Source organism: Bos taurus, chromosome 5 (assembly GCF_002263795.3).
Source record: "Bos taurus isolate L1 Dominette 01449 registration number 42190680 breed Hereford chromosome 5, ARS-UCD2.0, whole genome shotgun sequence".
Taxonomy (NCBI): Eukaryota; Metazoa; Chordata; class Mammalia; order Artiodactyla; family Bovidae; genus Bos; species Bos taurus.
Genome location: NC_037332.1, coordinates 88,845,908 through 88,863,207, shown reverse-complemented (window position 1 = coordinate 88,863,207; position 17,300 = coordinate 88,845,908). Strand labels below are relative to the sequence as shown.

Genomic DNA, 17,300 nt, shown 5'->3' with positions numbered 1-17,300 from the left:
TTCAGCTTCTAAATAATATCGCTTATTTTCATATAATAGCATGTGAAGAATCAGACTAGCTAGAAATTGACTGCTGTCTACTAATATCAACTTGTCTTCATGTAGCCTAGCACACTGTAATGTTAGACTAAAATACAGACACAATTATAGAAAATATAAAGTAAATTATATAGACTTGAAATGTTTATATTTGCCTTTAGTGATTGCATCCCTTTTCTTCTTGATGTCTTCTTGTTTCTCTTTGTCATTTTTAATGATCTCAGCATTATCCTCTAGTCCTTCCTTTGGAAGCGTTTTGGGCAAAAAGAAAAAAGGAATGGCAGTGAGCACATTCACTCCTGCACAAATCAAAAAGCCAATCCACCATGCACCAACCCAACGAGTATCAGAGGGAGTTATGGTCAGATCATCTGCAAAGAGATATATACATTTTTTTATTAGCTAAAGTCACTATTTCCTGTACAAGCTATAGAAAATTATTACCATTACAACTGTCAAGTTCTAGCCAAGTATAGAATTTGCATAAAATTCAGACATTGATAAAACTTGTCTGAAAACATATGGTATTACAATATTGCCTAGTGGTAAACTAGTTTGACTATCTGTCCTACCAGGTAAGGAATTAATAAGTAGGTACAAGGGCTTCTGAGGTGGTAAAGAACCCCCTGCCAATGCAGGACATGCCAGAGAGTCGGGTTTGATCCCTGGATCAGGAAAATTCCCTGGAGTAGGAAATGGCAACCCACTCCAATATTCCTACCTGAGAAATCCCATGGACAGAAGACTGGTGGGCTACAGTCCATGGGTTTACAGAGAATCAGACACAACTGAGCACACACAAAAAATATATAAATAGGTACATATTAATTAGCTATAAGGGGACTTCCCTTATAGCTCAGTTGGTAAAGAATCTGCCTGCAATCTGGTTTGATTCCTGGGTCAGAAAGATCCACTGGAGAAGGGATAGATTACCCATTCCAGTATACCTGGGCTTCCCTTGTGGCTCAGCTGGTAAAGAATCCGCCTGCAATGCGGAAGACCTGGGTTTGATCGCTGGTTTGGGAAGATCCCCTGGGGAAGAGAAAGGCTACCCACTCCGGTATTCTGGCCTGGAGAATTCCATGGGGTCACAAAGAGTCAGTCACAACTGAGCGACTTTCACTTTCACTTTCTACTTGTTATCCACAAATGATTGCTTGATTTTAAAAAATTCAAACCTATGTGCTTAAATCTCCTGAAAAAAAAATACGATTCATGCGATAGAATGAGTATTGGATTCTGTGTTAGAACACCAGCATTTTATCATGCTCTCCTGTTCACTGGTTTGAAATACTTGAAAAATTATTTAAACTCCTCAACCTCAACTTGGTCACCTGAAAAGTGGAGATTCTATCTGAGGGTCAAGTAAGCAAAATTTAAACGTGATGACATACTTGATGATGCTTTGTGTACTATAGACATTGTATAGATTTTATGGAATTACCTGTGTTCACCGATTCAGTGTCAACATAAACATTTGCACAGAATGACGCTAATGAAAGACCAATCAAGGGACCAATGATACCTCCTGTTTTGATTAACCCTAAAAATGAAGGTAAACATAAAGTTATGGTAAAGTACTACACCCACATAAAGAGTTCTAATCCCATGAAGAGTCTGAGGATCAAATCGTTTTTACCCTAGATATTTTTGCCTTATGTACTCAATCTGTTGGAAACTTAACTTGGTTTACAATAAGTAACACGGTTGTTTCTTTAAATGTTGAAAAAGGAATCTCATAATTTGACGCCACTTTCTCTAGGCCTCCAAATTCTCTTTCACGCCAGGTTACAAGTAAAGGCTTGTGATTAGAAGAGATTAGCTGCAGCAGGATGAGGATATTGTATGCAAACTTCCTTCTCCAAGATGAAAATATCCCTTTTTACTTATGAAAGACTAACTTAAAATGATCAGAATGTTTGTATGACTCCATTCCTTAATAATGATTTTGAAATGAATCTAAGGAAATGCGAATCTTTAAATTCTATGGCATCATATTCCACAATCTCAAATTGACCTGGTAAATTGATAAGACAAAGATTAGATTAATAGACTGTCCATATTATGATTCAAAACCATTTTCTCTTGTGGTATTATAGGTTGGTTAGAGTGATGGCCTTTTATGGCAAATTCTGTTGTGTTTTGTGAGTAAACCATTACTGTGTCCCATATTGGAATAGAATTTTCAATACTGTATCATGGGTGGATATTTTGATTACAGCTGAGATCTTGCTATTGAAAAAGTCACATTATGGAGCAAAATCCTTTTGATTTTTTCCACAGTTATATTTCTGAATGAATTTTAAAGCAATATCAGGTTATGATAAATTTCTTGGGGCATATTTTCAGAAAAATTTCATTCCCAAATCAACAACTTGATAATGTCCTTAAATGTACAAACTTCTAAATTTTGATAAAATCTAAGTATCTATTTTTTTCCTCTTGTTGCTTGTGCTTTTGGTTTCATATTTAAAAACTGTTGTCTAATTCAAAGTCATGAAGATTTACACCTGTGTTTCCGTCTAAGAGTTTCATAGTTTACCTCTTATATTTGGGTCTTTTATCCATCTTGAGTTAAATTTTTGTATATGGTACCAGGTAGGAATCCAAGTTCATACTTTGGCACCTGGATAGCCAGCTGCCCTTTAACCATTTGCTGAAAATAATCTTTTTATATATGGTACCAGGTAGGAATTTTTGTATATGGTACCAGGTAGGAATCCAAGTTCATACTTTGGCACCTGGATAGCCAGCTGCCCTTTAACCATTTGCTGAAAATAATCTTTTCTCATTGAATGGTCTTAACATCTATCTTAAAGTCAATTAACCATAGAGGTATGGGTTTATTTCTAGACTAGCACTTCTATTCTATTGATCTATATATCTACCCTTGCGGCAGAATCACAATGTTATTATTATAATTTTGTAGTAAATCTTGAAATCAGAAGTGTGGGTCTGTTTTTTTTTTTTTTAATTTTATTTATTCATTTATTTTTGACTGTGCTGGGTCTTCATTACTACATGGGCTTTTCTCTAGTTGTGGTGAATGGAGGCTACTCTCACTGCAGAGCTGAGGCTCTAGGGCACACAGGCTCAGTAGCTGTGGTACATGGATTTAGTTGCCACAGGCATGTGGGATCTTCCTGGACCAGAGATCAAATCTGTGTCCCCTGTATTGGCAGATGAATTCCCAACCACTAGACCACCAGGGAAGTCCATTGTTCTTATTTTTAAGGATGTTTTGGCTACCCAGTGTCCCTTGCATTTCCATTTGCATTTTAAGATCAGCTTGTCCATTTCTCCATAAGTAAAAGCAAGTGGTACTATAATTTTCCTAGGCATTGCACTGAATATGTAGATCAATTTGGGGAATACTCTCAAGTTAGAATACTTGAACTTTTTCTGGTTCTATCCTCACTTTTATGATACTTCTCTTCCATCTTACTGTCATATCCTTTCTTATCCTCCACATCCCCCTCTTCATCCTTACTTGACTTTTTACTCGTCTGGATTGTTATCATCAGCTATCTCATGACTTGTCTATAATTCTGAGTGTATAGTGATCCTTCCCTGCTTCCATTAAAAATCAAGGCATGAGCTTCTTCAACTTTCTTCCTCTTTACTTCAGGATAGATCTTCATTTATTTCCTATGCCTTCTCCATAGTTCTATGGGTTAGTCCACCCTGTACACACCTGACTTCTTGATGCTAACCCTTTCTTTCTTCTCTAATGTCTTGTTCAACCAAACACTCTCTCTTGTGTATCTGTTCAATCTCCCTCATCCACTGATTTCTGCAATATATCAAATTCACACTGATTTCTTTCCTGCCATTACACTCTGCATCTACTTCCTCACCACTCACTCTACTGCTGCTGCTGCTTCTGCTAAGTCGCTTCAGTCGTGTCCGACTCTGTGCGACCCCATAGACGGCAGCCCACCAGGCTCCCCCATCCCTGGGATTCTCCAAGCAAGAACACTGGAGAATCCCAGGGATGAGGGAGCCTGGTGGGCTGCCGTGACTCTACTCAAATGCTATCACTTTCTACTCAAAAAACTCTCAGTGATCTCTTTGCCACTTATCTGTTAGTTGCTCAGCCACTTATCTAGTGTCCTTTTTATGGTCTTCGTCTTCTTATCTGGCCAACTTTCTTTTGACGCTCTTCTTCTTAAGACTCAGAAATCTACACATTCATCTATTGTTCTACTTTTTCCCTTATGACTACCCCTTTTTTAAATTTTCTTCCTTCTACTTCCTTCCTTCCTTCTACTTCCTCCCTTACTTCCTTCTATTCTACAAATAAGAATTGTTGCTTAGTATATTATCCTGGGACCTTTCACTATATAGCATAAGTCATCCTATCACAATCTTATTTCTCCCTCTTGATTTTATTTTTTTCTCTGTATAGATGATTCTCAAATTTTATGTCTAGCTTTTGTATTCTCTCCTAAACTCTAGAGACATACACGGAAATTTTTTCTTGGTATATAGCTAGTTAAATTATACCTGGCCATATTTATTTCACTTTCCCCTAAGTTTAATGTAACTCTTGAAATTTAATTATATACATATTTATCAAATTTTATTTATTTATAATTATGTAGTTATTTGGTTTCCCAGGTGGCTCAGTGATAAAGAATCTAACTGCAGATGAGGGTTCAATCCCTGGGTCAGGAAGATTCCCTTGAGGAGGGCATGGCAACCCACTCCAGTATTCTTGCCTGGAAAATCTTTTGGACAGAGGAGACCAGTAGGCTACAGTCCAGACGGTCACAAAGAGTTAGACACAACTTAGCAACTGAGCACATGTAGTTATTTATATACTAAATTTTATATGGACAATGTCTTACTCATCTTAATACATCTAGAGATTATCAGTTCTTTCTATGTATTATATACTCTAATATTTGTTGAAGAAAGAAATACATATTTTAATAAGGCATTCGTTAATTTATTGCAGGTGAGCATTTTGTATTCTTTCAATATAAGTATGTAGAGGGATTTGAAAGCGTTGAATAGAAAGACACTGAAAAAGATTATTGCAAAATCAATGTCATCAAAAAATCTCCCAAAGTTGCTTCAAATAATGGTTCCTAAATATTTTAACTCCTCATTGTGTGTAGCTCTGTTCCTACCTTCTCTCACCCTCTTTGATTTTTCTGGTTTTAAAAAGCTATTTCAACATTAACAGCAAAATGTCCCAGTATTCAAAGTTATGATTTTACAATTAACAACAGATGGAATAACTAAGGAATATGAACAAATTATGTACAATAAATTAAGACTTTTTAGGAGATTGTAAGGCAACATACAAAGGTGGATGTTAAGTTGCCTATTGTGGGAGGTACTGATAGATTTTAGGAAAGGAAATTTCAGGAAACATAACCAAAGGTCTGAAGACAGATATTTATAGAAAATGTTGTAGAGAGGTTGTGATATCATAGAGAGATTGTGATAAAGAGAAACTATATAGGAAACTAAATAGATAAATTGAGGGCAGAGCTAGGAATAAGTGGAGGGCTCATATTTAATAGTCAGCATGCTTCATCAACATGAGAGAGGACATTTAATATATTTGAGAAAAATTATACTGCAAAAATTTTTATAAGAAATTGATTTTAAATACTACAGATCAAATGACCAATATCAAAGCTAACAAAGACCTGAACAAAAATAGAAGTAATGAAAATAGAAAGATTTTGAATAAATGACATTTTAGAGAAAACACTGCTAAATTTCTTCATAGATTGGGTATATATTGGTGCCAAGAAACCGGAGAAGGCAAATAGAACTCCAGGGGAACTAGATTATCAGTATTTTCAATAGTAAAAAGCAATTTTAGCGAAGTGGCTTACTTGGAGATAGCCTATAATTGCTCTGTTCAACAAACTTTAATTGATGGCCAATTGCGCCAAAGCCCTCTGTTCAACATTCTGGAAATGCCTAAGTATCTAAATAAATAACTCATATCCATGCTCAAGGAAATTACTGAAAAGAAGCTAAGGTAGATTCTCCAACTCACCAATATACAAAGGAGAGTTTTCAAATTTGGCAAAATCTTCTATGTAGGAAATACCCAAAGGCATGATGGGAGTTTCACCAATTCCACGTATAATATTTCCAACTAGTACATACACCCACATTAATGATTTAACTTCTTTCACACATTCTGCATTAGAAGAAAAAAAACATTGCATTAGTGTTTGAGTAGTGAAATATTAGCAATATTTAACTCTGAGTTTTTGGTAAGCATGTCACAGTTCTTATGTGACCTCAGCACTTGTCAACAATTTACTATGCCAGAGTCTGGATGGGAGGGGAGGTTGGGGGAAATGAACACATGTATATGTATGGCTGAGTCCCTTTGCTGTCCACCTGAAAGTATCTCAACATTGTTAATCAGCTATTTTGTTGTTGTCATTTCATTGCTACATCATGTCTGATTCTTTGTGACCCCAGGGACTGTAGCCAGCCAGGCTTCTCTGTCCATGGAATTCTCCAGGCATGAATACTGGAGTGGGTTGCCATTTCCTTCTCCAGGGGATCATCCCAACCCAGGGATCAAACCCAGGTCTCTTGCATTTCAGGCAGATTCTTTAGCACTGAGCCACCCCAGGGAAGCCGATTAATCAACTCTTTCGTTGTTGCTATTTAGTTGCTATGTTGTGTTCCATCCTCTGAGACCCCATGGACTGTAGCCCACCAGGCTCCTCTGTCCATGGAATTTCCTAGGCAAGAATACTGGAGCGGGTTGCCATTTCCTTCTCCAGGAGATCTCTCTGAATCCAATATAAAAGAAAAAGTTATAAAAAAAAAATATTTAATTCAAAGCAATATTGCATAAAGTGAAAAAATTTTACTATGCCAACAAAGACTCATCAGGCCATCTTTTTTGCATTTTCTAATAGTTAGGTATGGCCAACAATAAGTGGTATCCTGGAGCCAGTTCCTACTGGGTTAGGAGAGATGAGTATACACATGTCTTCCCGATTCAGTATTTAGCAGTAGTTTCGTGAGAGTATTTACACCACAGAAATTTACCAACACTAAAAATCATAGCTTTTTTTCCCCTCCAGAGACTTAATTTACTAGCAACTACTAAACTTAGTTAACTGCTATAACTGCTACCCAATTTATATACTAACTTTGGGGAGAGGAAAAAACACAAATATCTCTTTCTAGAATTGTTACTATATTTATAAGATTCAAGAGTTTAAGTTCTCTGCAGTTATAATTATTTTCTAGAAACTAAAAATATTTAACTGGGTAGTAATATAGAGTCCACTATGTACTTGACCACCAAATAACTTTTTCTAAAATTGAAGTACAGTGACTTACAATACTATATCAGTTTCAGGTGTACAACATAGTAATTCAATATCTTTATAAATTATACTCTATATAAGGCTATTATAAAATATTGGCTATATTCCCTGTGTTGTACAATATATCCTTTTGTCTAATTTATTTTACCTAGTAGTTTGTATCTCTTAATTCCCTTCTCCTGTTCTCCCCTCTCCTATCCTTCTCCCCACTGGTAATCACTAGTTTGTTCTCTGTACTTATGAGTCTGTTTTGGATTTGATATATTCATTCATTTGTTTCATTTTTTAGATTTCACATATAGATCAAAACATACAGTGTTTCTCTTTTTCTGACTTATTTCGCCAAGCTTAATACCCTCCATGTTGTTGTAAATGGCAAAATTTCATTCTTCTTCGTGGCTAACATATTCCATTGTGTATATACCACATCTTCTTTATTCATTCATCTGTTGATGGATACTTAGCTTGCTTCCATATCTTGGCTATTGTAAATAATGCAACTGTGAACATTGAGATGCATGTATCTCTATGAATTAACATTTTTGTTTATATATATATATATAATATACATACAGGAGTAGAATTGCTGAATCCTAAGGAAATATTAAAAAGCAGAGACATTACTTTGCCAACAAAGGCCCACTAGTCAAAGGTATGGTTCTTCCAGTGGTCATGTATGGATGTGAGAGTTGGACTGTGAATAAAGCTGAGCGCTGAAGAATTGATGCTTTTGAACTGTGGTGTTGGAGAAGACTCTTGAGAGTCCCTTGGACTGCAAGGAGGTCCAACCAGTCCATCCTAAAGGAGATCAGTCCTGGGTGTTCACTGGAAGGACAGATGCTAAAGCTGAAACTCCAGTACTTTGGTGAAGAGTTGACTCATTGGAAAAGACCCTGATGCTGGGAGGGATTGGGGGCAGGAGGAGAAGGGGATGACAGAGAATGAGATGGCTGGATGGCATCACTGACTCAATGTATGTGAGTTTGAGTGAACTCCAGGAGTTGGTGATGGACAGGGAGGCTTGGCATGCTGTGATTCATGGGGTCGCAAAGAGTCGGACATGACTGAGCAATTGAACTGAACTGAACTGAAGGAAATGGCTACCCATTTTTTTTCCCAGTATTCTTGCCTGGGAAATCCCATTGACAGAAGAGCCTGGCAGGCTGTAGTCCATGGGGTCACAAAGAGTCAAACATGACATAGCAACTGAACAGCAATATGTTAGCTCTATTTTTAATCTTTTGGGGGCTTCCATACTGTTTTTCACAGTGGCTATACAAATTTACATTCCCATGGGGGCCTACAAGAGTTCCCTTTTCTCCATATCATCGCCAACATTTGTTACTTGTCATCTTTTTGAGGACAGCTATTCTGGCAGGTGTAAGATGGTATCTCATTGTGGTTTTTGATTTGCATTTTCCCAACGAGTAGTAAACTGTGCCACCTGCAGAAGTGAGGGTCCTGAACACAGCTGGGTCTTGAAATTTCTTGTGAGGCTATCTGTCAGTCATGTCCAGTCCAGAAAATCATAATCACCATTTCTTGGTATTCATATTTTATCTTTGATGAGCATAAAGATTTATGTCTATAGATATTAAGCAAATTCTAGGTTTTCTCTAAGGCAAAAATGAATATACCAAGGAATCAAGGAATCGACACACTCTCCTGGAGGCACACCATATTGGGAAGGCAACCATATTTATCTACTACAAAGCACATTAAGAAAAATAGGAAATAGGAAATAGGACCTGAATCATTCTTTGGTAAAAACCAGCTCAAGGAGAACACAGGCTACTACTGATGTCACTGTTTCCCTTTGTTTCCCCAGGGGGTTCCTTTAGCTCAGAGTTTCTCAGACAGCTATTCTTAAACTCCTTTGAACTATTTAGAATAAGGACCCACTATACAATAGCACAGGAAACTCTACTCAATACTTAATAATGGCCTATATGAGAAAAGAATCTAAAAAAGAATGGATATATGTATAACATTCACTCTGCTGTACACCTGAAACGAACACAACATTTTAAATCAACTATACATCAATGAAAATTTAAAGAAAAATAAACTATTTTGCTTCCCTCTTATTCCATGCTGGTAGTGACATTTCCAACCTAGGGGACCACCATAACTTTCACTAATATGAATCCAGCATGAAAATGTCCCCATCACAGGAAAAGAAGTTCTGGTCTGAGGCAAGTCAGTAGGGTCACCTCTTTGCTATAGAATATCAGTTGTTTGCTATTCAGTCACTCAGTCATGTCTGACTCTTTGTGACCCCATAGACTGCAGCACACAAGGCTTTCCTTTCCCTTCACTATCTCCTGGAGTTTGCTCAAACTCATGTCCATTGAGTCAGTGATGCCATCCAACCATCTCATCCTCTATCATCCTCTTCTCCTTCTTCCTTCAATCTTTCCCAGCATCAGGGTCCTTTCCAGTGAGTCAGTTCTTTGCATCAGGTGGCCAATAATACAACACAACTCTTAAGAATTTTCTTTCTACCTCTGTTTCCTATTTAGATAATTGTATAGACCAAATTGTCAGTAAAACCCATCCTTCTAAAATGCTTTCCACAATGGAATTAACTCTACAGTGGCCTTGGGAGGATGTATTTGACTTATTTTTTTTTTATATCTGTTTATTTATTTGGCTGCAACAGTTCTTAGCTAGGGCAGGTGGGATCTTTTTAGTTGCGGCATGTGAACTCTTAGTTGTGGCATATTGGATCTAGCTCCCTCATCAGGCCCCCTGCATTGGGAATGCAGTCTTAGCCACTAGATTACCAGAGAAGTCCCTGACTTTTTTTAAATAACCATTTTAAAGACTAGACAAGGCAGTCTTAGTAAGTATATGCAAATATAAGAGGACTAACATTCTCTGTTTTCCATTCCTATTCTCTGTGATCCTCTCAAAAATCCTGGAGGCGGGGTGGGGGTTGGAATATCTTTTTGTTCATTTACCTTACTTAACCAAACCCAATAACTCATTCAAAGCCCCTCCATAGAAAGTGTTCAGTTACAAATTAACTAAAGTAATGAAATTTATAACCTGATGGGTCTTTCGTTGGTTTGAAAATCTGGGTTCCATTTTCCATACACAAGAAACTGTTTGAGGACAAATTGCCGGAAACTGAAACTGTAGATTCATATTCATATCTGTATGAACACAAAAACACGCTTGTGTTATGGAGTCGATGAGGACAACGTGAGCATTGTGAAGATGTTCATGCTTCATTTAAGATACAACATCCAAACCCAGGAAATGAGATATCCTTTTATCTTTGCCACCCAATCATCCTGGATTGATGTCAAAAAGAACTTGCCACTCATGTAAATGTGCGATTCACTCACAGTTAGCTTTTGATTATCTGCATATCTACACTTTAGATTACCTAACATCAACCTTTTGTGATTTTTAGGTGGTCATTTCCTGGAAATATTACTGTGGGATAAGGAACAAAAACTAAGAAAAATAATAGACTCTACAAAGTATAATTAGGAAAATAAAGGATTGTGGGGTGAGAGGAACAACATAATGCAACAAGTCTCCCACTTTATTTTCTCTAAGGTTGGCTCATAAGATACATATTCCCACTTTATGAGAATTCAGACAATAATCTTTTCATGCATTCACCAATCTCCAAGACAAACAAAACATTTGCCCATCATAATGAGAGACCTTTGAATATTCAAACACTGTGACAGTGCAGTATAATGATGTTTTCTCTTCTCATAAGAACAAAATGGTTAATAATTATGAATGTATATCTTATATACCATAGGCAAATTATCACAAGAACATTAGGCCCTTTCCAAAAATTAAATTATTTTTTAATTAATTTTTGTTGGAGTATAGTTGATTCATAATGTTACGTTAGTTTCTGTTGTACAGCAAAGTGAATCAGTTGTACATATACATACATCTGCTACTGTGTGCAAGAATCCCTTAGAAGAAATGGAGTGGCCATCATGGTCAACAAAAGAGTCCGAAATGCAGTACTTGGATGCAATCTCAAAAATGACAGAATGATCTCTGTTCGTTTCCAAGGCAAACCATTCAATATCACAGTAATCCAAGTCTATGCCCCGACCAGTAACAATGAAGAAGCTGAAGTTGAACAGTTCTATGAAGACCTACAAGACCTTCTAGAACTAACACCCAAAAAAGATATCCTTTTCATTATAGGGGACTGAATACAAAAGTAGGAAGTCAAGAAACACCTGGAGTAACAGGAAATTTGGCCTTGGAGTATAAAATGAAGCAGGGCAAAGGCTGAGAGAGTTCTGCCAAGAGAACGCACTGGTCATAGCAAACACCCTCTTCCAACAATACAAGAGAAGACTCTACACATGGACATCACTAGAGGGTCGACACTAAAATCAGATTGATTATATTCTTTGTAGCCAAACATGGAGAAGCTCTATACCACCAGCAAAAGTAAGACCAGGAGCCAACTATGGTTCAGATCATGAACTCTTTATTGCCAAATTCAGACTTAAATTGAAGAAAGTGGAGAAAACCACTAGACCATTCAGGTATGACCTAAATCAAATCCCTTATGATTATTCAGTGGAAATGAGAAATAGATTTAAGGGCCTAGATCTGACAGACAGAGTGCCTGATGGACGGAGGTTCGTGATATTGTACCGGAGACAGGGATCAAGACCATCCCCAGGAAAAAGAAATGCAAAAAAGCATAATGACTGTCTGTGGAGGCCTTACAAATAGCTGTGAAAAGAAGGGAAGTAAAAAGCAAAGGAGAAAAGGAAAGATATAAGCATCTGAATGCAGAGTTCCAAAGAATAGCAAGGAGAGATAAGAAAGTTTTCCTCAGTGATCAACGCAAAGAAATAGAGGAAACAACACAATGGGAAAGACTAGAGATCTCTTCAAGAAAATTAGAGATACCAAGGGAACATTTCATGCAAAGATGGGCTCAATAAAGGACAGAAATGGTATGGACCTAACAGAAGCAGAAGATATTAAGAAGAAAAGAAAACTTCTGTGGCAAGAAAACACAGAAGAACTATACAAAAAGATCTTCACGACGGAGATAATCATGATGGTGTGATCACTCACCTAAAGCCAGACATTCTGGAATATGAAGTCAAGTGGGACTTAGGAAGCGTCACTATGAACAAAGCTAATGGAGGTGATGGAATTCCAGTCGAGCTATCAAATTCTTAAAGATGATGCTGTGAAAGTGCTGCACTCAATATGCCAGCAAATTTGGAAAACTCAGCAGTGGTCACATGACTGGAAAAGGTCAGTTTTCATTCCAATCCCAAAGAAAGGCAATGCCAAAGAATGCTCAAACTACCACACAATTGCACTCATCTCACATGCTAGTAAAGTAATGCTCAAAATTCTCCAAGGCAGGCTTCAGCAATATGTGAACCGTGAACTTCCTGATGTTCAAGCTGGTTTTAGAAAAGGCAGAGGAACCAGAGATTGAATTGCCAACATCCGCTGGATCATGGAAAAAGCAAGAGAGTTCCAGAAAAACATCTATTTCTGCTTTATTGACTATGCCAAAGCCTTTGACTGTGTGGATCACAATAAACTGTGGAAAATTCTGAAAGAGATGGGAATACCAGACTCCCTAACCTGCCTCTTGAGAAACCTGTATGCAGGTCAGGAAGCAACAGTTAGAACTGGACATGGTACAACAGACTGGTTCCAAATAGAGAAAGGAGTACGTCAAGGCTGTATATCGTCATGCTGTTAATTTAACTTATATGCAGAGTACATCATGTGAAATGCTGGGCTGGAGGAAGCACAAGCTGGAATCAACATTTCTGGGAGAAATATCAATAACCTCAGATATGCAGACGACACCACCCTTATGGCATAAAGTGAAGAGGAACTAAAAAGCCTCTTGAAGAAAGTGAAAGAGGAGAGTGAAAAAGTTGGCTTAAAGTTCAACATTCAGAAAACAAAGATCATGGCATCTGGTCCCATCACTTCATGGCAAATAGATGGAGAAACAGTGGAAACAGTGGCTAACTTTATTTTTCTGGGCTCCAAAATCACTGCAGATGGTGATTGCAGCCATGAAATTAGAAGACGTTTACTCCTTAGAAGGAAAGGTATGACCAACCTACACAGCATATTAAAAAGCAGAGACATTACTTTGTCAACAAAGGTCCATCTCCTCAAGACTATGGTTTTTCCAGTGGTCATCTATGGATGTGAGAGTTGGACTATACAGAAAGCTGAGCGCCGAAGAATTGATGCTTTTGAACTCTGGTGTTGGAGAAGACACCTGAGAGTCTCTTGGACTGCAAAGAGATCCAACCAGTCCATCCTAAAGATCAGTCCTGGGTGTTCATTAGAAGGACTGATGTTGAAGCTGAAACTCCAATACTTTGGCCACCTGATGCAAAGAGCTGACTCATTTGAAGAGACTCTGATGCTGGGAAAGATTGAGGGCAGGAGGAGAAGGGGACGACAGAGGATGAGATGGTTGGATGGCATCACCAACTCAATGGACATGTGTTTGGATGGACTCTGGGAGTTGGTGATGGACAGGGAGGCCTGGCATGCTGCAGTTCATGGGATCGCAGAGAGTCGGACATGACTGAGCGACTGAACTGAGACTGATACATATATCCACTCTTTTCTAGATTCTTTTCCCTTTTCAGTCCTTATGGAGCATTGAGTAGATTTCCCTTGCTATACAGCAAGTTCTTATAGTTATCTATTTTAAATATCATAGTGTATATACGTCAAGATCCCCATGCCCTTTCTCTGAAAGTGAGTTATAAGCTGCGATAATGGAAGAAAATATCTCCAGCTAAATCTCTCTTTGTTAGAAATTATGCTGGACTAGTTTCTATATTTCTACTAGATAAGAGAAAGCCAAAATAAATAAATAAATAAACTTACCCTTCTGAGTTCCATATGAGCTAAAGAATGTTATACTAGGAAGTCACTGATAATTCTAGTTTCTCTGCTATTGAACATAATAAAAAGGGTCAATATACCTTCCCCTTAGAACAATTGTCCAGTCATGGCCACAGAGCTCGGCTGTGAACTGTGGACAAACGCTTCTGTCTCCTCACCCATGATCCCATGACACATGCCAGCTTCAGACAAAAGACTAGCACCTTTAGCAGAGGGTAGAAAGAAATATAAATAATAGCTGAATATTACTTGATGTTGTCTTGGATAGGATAGAAAATAAAAGGATAGTAAAAACTTTTTGCCTGAAAACTCCTGATCCCTTCAGAAATACCTGAGGAGATGTCATATCATTTTCATTTGTCTGATCCACAAAACTCATCAAAATAATTCATTCTAAGTCCGTTCATCCCGAAAACTTCAGCAAAATGACAGCTGATGGGTTATAAAATGGTAAAGGAAATATAATGTCACAAAGGTAAAGAGAATGGAAGATTGACAAGAAGAAAGGGAATTTGAAATTTTGACAAGAAGAGAAGATTTGGAAAATGGGAAAATCAATAAGTGGGTGGCCACTGAACTAGAAAATATAAGAAACACAGGCCTGAGGAAGTGCCTGCAGGGGAGCAACCAAACATGAGCCACACATCCTTGGAAATTTCAGAGAGGATACTAGATAAAGGTGGGAGTGGATATGATCCCAAAAATCAGAGGACTGATTTCAAATGTGTATAAAGATTAGTTAAACCTTTATAGGCATTGTCCACCAGCCCAACAAAAATGGCTTTTGACTGCCGACAGTCAGAACAGGCACTTTGAGGATAGCTTGTTGTTGTCATTTAGTCCCTAAGTCATATAAGAGGCCACACTAAAAACTAGGGATATTAAGTAAAAGAAGAATCTATGTACTGAAGAGTGAGACTCCCACTCCCACCTGGCTGGTAGCCAAGTTGCACCATGTCTAGAGAGCAGATTGGAGAACCCCTGCCTACATTAACTGACAGGTTATGGGCAGTTCTGAGCCAGCTCTGAACCATCTAGTCCCTGTGCTGTGAAGAACACGACCAGGTCGTACAAATGGACACAGAACTTCCTGTTAGTTTGTTGTTGTTATCCCTGTTTCTTAAGTATGAATAGCTAACCAAGGACCACCAGATGTATGAAGACCTATAACATAAGAACAGAGAGAAATAAAAAACTGTACACTTGAAGGAGACAGAGACAAGAAGACAAATGAAGAAAATGTAGATGGAAAAAAAACACTGCGTTCTTAAAATAAGAGCAAGATGTTTCTTAAAAAGATACCTTCAAAGAACAACCAACAATACCTTGAAATTTAAAATATGATAGCAGTGTTCTTGACTGGAGAAGCCCAGGGATGGCGGAGCCTGGTGGGATGCCGTCTTTGGGGTAGCACAGAATCAGACACAACTGAAGCGACTTAGCAGCAGCAAAAGTTAGAAATGCATTCAAAGGTTTGGAAGATAAAGAAATCTCCCCTGAAAGTAACAAGAAGACAAAGAGATAGAAAATTGGAGCAAAAAGATGAGAAAACTATAGGTTAACTCAGAGTGTAACAATATTCAGGAATGAATGGAAGTTTTATAAAGAGAAGTGGAGGAGTGAAAGTTCCAGACAGAGCATGTGTGCTCAGTCATATAGCAAGAATACTGGAGTTGGTTGCCATTCCTCAGTTGGTAAAGAATCTGCCTGCAGTGCAGGAGACCCGGGTTGGACCCCTGGGTCAGGAAGATCCCCTGGAGAAGGAAATAGGGATCCACTCTTGTGTTTTTGCCTGGAAAATCCCATGGACAGAGGAGCCTGTGGGCAGCAGACCGTGGGGTCGCAGAGTCAGACATGACCAAGCACACATACATGCTGTAGGGAAATGAAAATGGGGGGAGGGATATTATCCAAGAAACAATACAAATAATTTTTATAAATGTCCAGATTGAAGGCACCTAGAACAATAAAGGAAAAACACGTATACCAAGGTAATTATCATGAATTCAAACTTTGGAGTTTAAAGGAAAATCCCAGTAGCTCCAGAGAGAAGAAACTGGACACAGGGTTTAAAATGCTGCAGGATTCTAGAGAAAAACATTGAAAATGATGTTTTCAACATCCCTAGAGTGAAAACCTCAAACCAGGATTTTATACCAGGTAAACGGTCAACCAGGTATGGAAGGAGAATAGGAATATTTTCAGGTGTCCAAGGTCTTAAAATTGTTACATCCCTTACACACTTTCTGAGAAACCTATTAGATAATGTTTTCCACAAAAAAGAGTAAGAATGAAAAGGAAAGTGGAAGATACGATACCCAGGAAGTAAGTAACTGAATAGAAGAAAGAAGCAAAATAAGTTCCCATGGAGAACAGTGAGTAAAAATTTCAAGGAAGCAGCCATGCAGCAGGCAGGGAGAGTTCCTAGTTCAGACTGCAGATGGAATCAGTGGTGACAGGGGAAGCAGCTCAAAGACAAAAATGAAACCGTCTGATGTGTACGAGTATATTCAGAAGACATTGCCCTACTGATAGAGAATTTGGTGATGATTAGTGGGAAATGAAAATGAATCAAATATAAAATGAGGGGGATTTCCCTGTTGGTCCAGTGGTGAAGAGTCCACCTTCTAATGCAGGGGATACAGATTCAGTCCCTGGTCAGGGAAGATCCCACATGCAGCAAGGCAGCTAAGCCTGTGGGCCACAACTACTGAACCCACACACTGCAACTCAGACCTGAGGCAGCCAAAAGTAAACCAATGAATATTTTTAATATACATAAAACGAGGCAATGATTTAATCTAGGAAAAATTAAAAGTGATATAAAAAAGGAAAAATAGCATGGTTCAGCTGAAATATAAAAAGATTTACATAGTCACACATGGAATAGTAACTATGACTTTACAGTAGGAAGGCAATATGTTTACTATATAACACTAAAGTATCAAAAACTAAAAGGATAAACATTTACTTAGAAATATGGAAGCAAAGAGCAGAAGACCAAAACGAGTTGGGAGTGGCCACTTC

The 17,300-nt window shown here is 38.0% G+C and overlaps 1 protein-coding gene across 4 annotated transcripts in view; it reads right to left on the bottom strand.

Moving 5' to 3' along the window:
* The window catches only part of SLCO1A2 (solute carrier organic anion transporter family member 1A2), a 113,059-nt gene that overhangs the window by 27,475 nt on the left and 68,284 nt on the right, over positions 1 to 17,300 (bottom strand). For all 4 annotated transcript variants that reach the window (XM_024991375.2, XM_059886122.1, XM_010805398.4 and 1 more), the window contains 4 exon segments: positions 10,416 to 10,522; positions 6,062 to 6,208; positions 1,484 to 1,582; positions 195 to 410 (listed from right to left, as the gene is read on the bottom strand). In XM_024991375.2, the coding sequence (XP_024847143.1) occupies positions 195 to 410; positions 1,484 to 1,582; positions 6,062 to 6,208; positions 10,416 to 10,522 (569 nt within the window).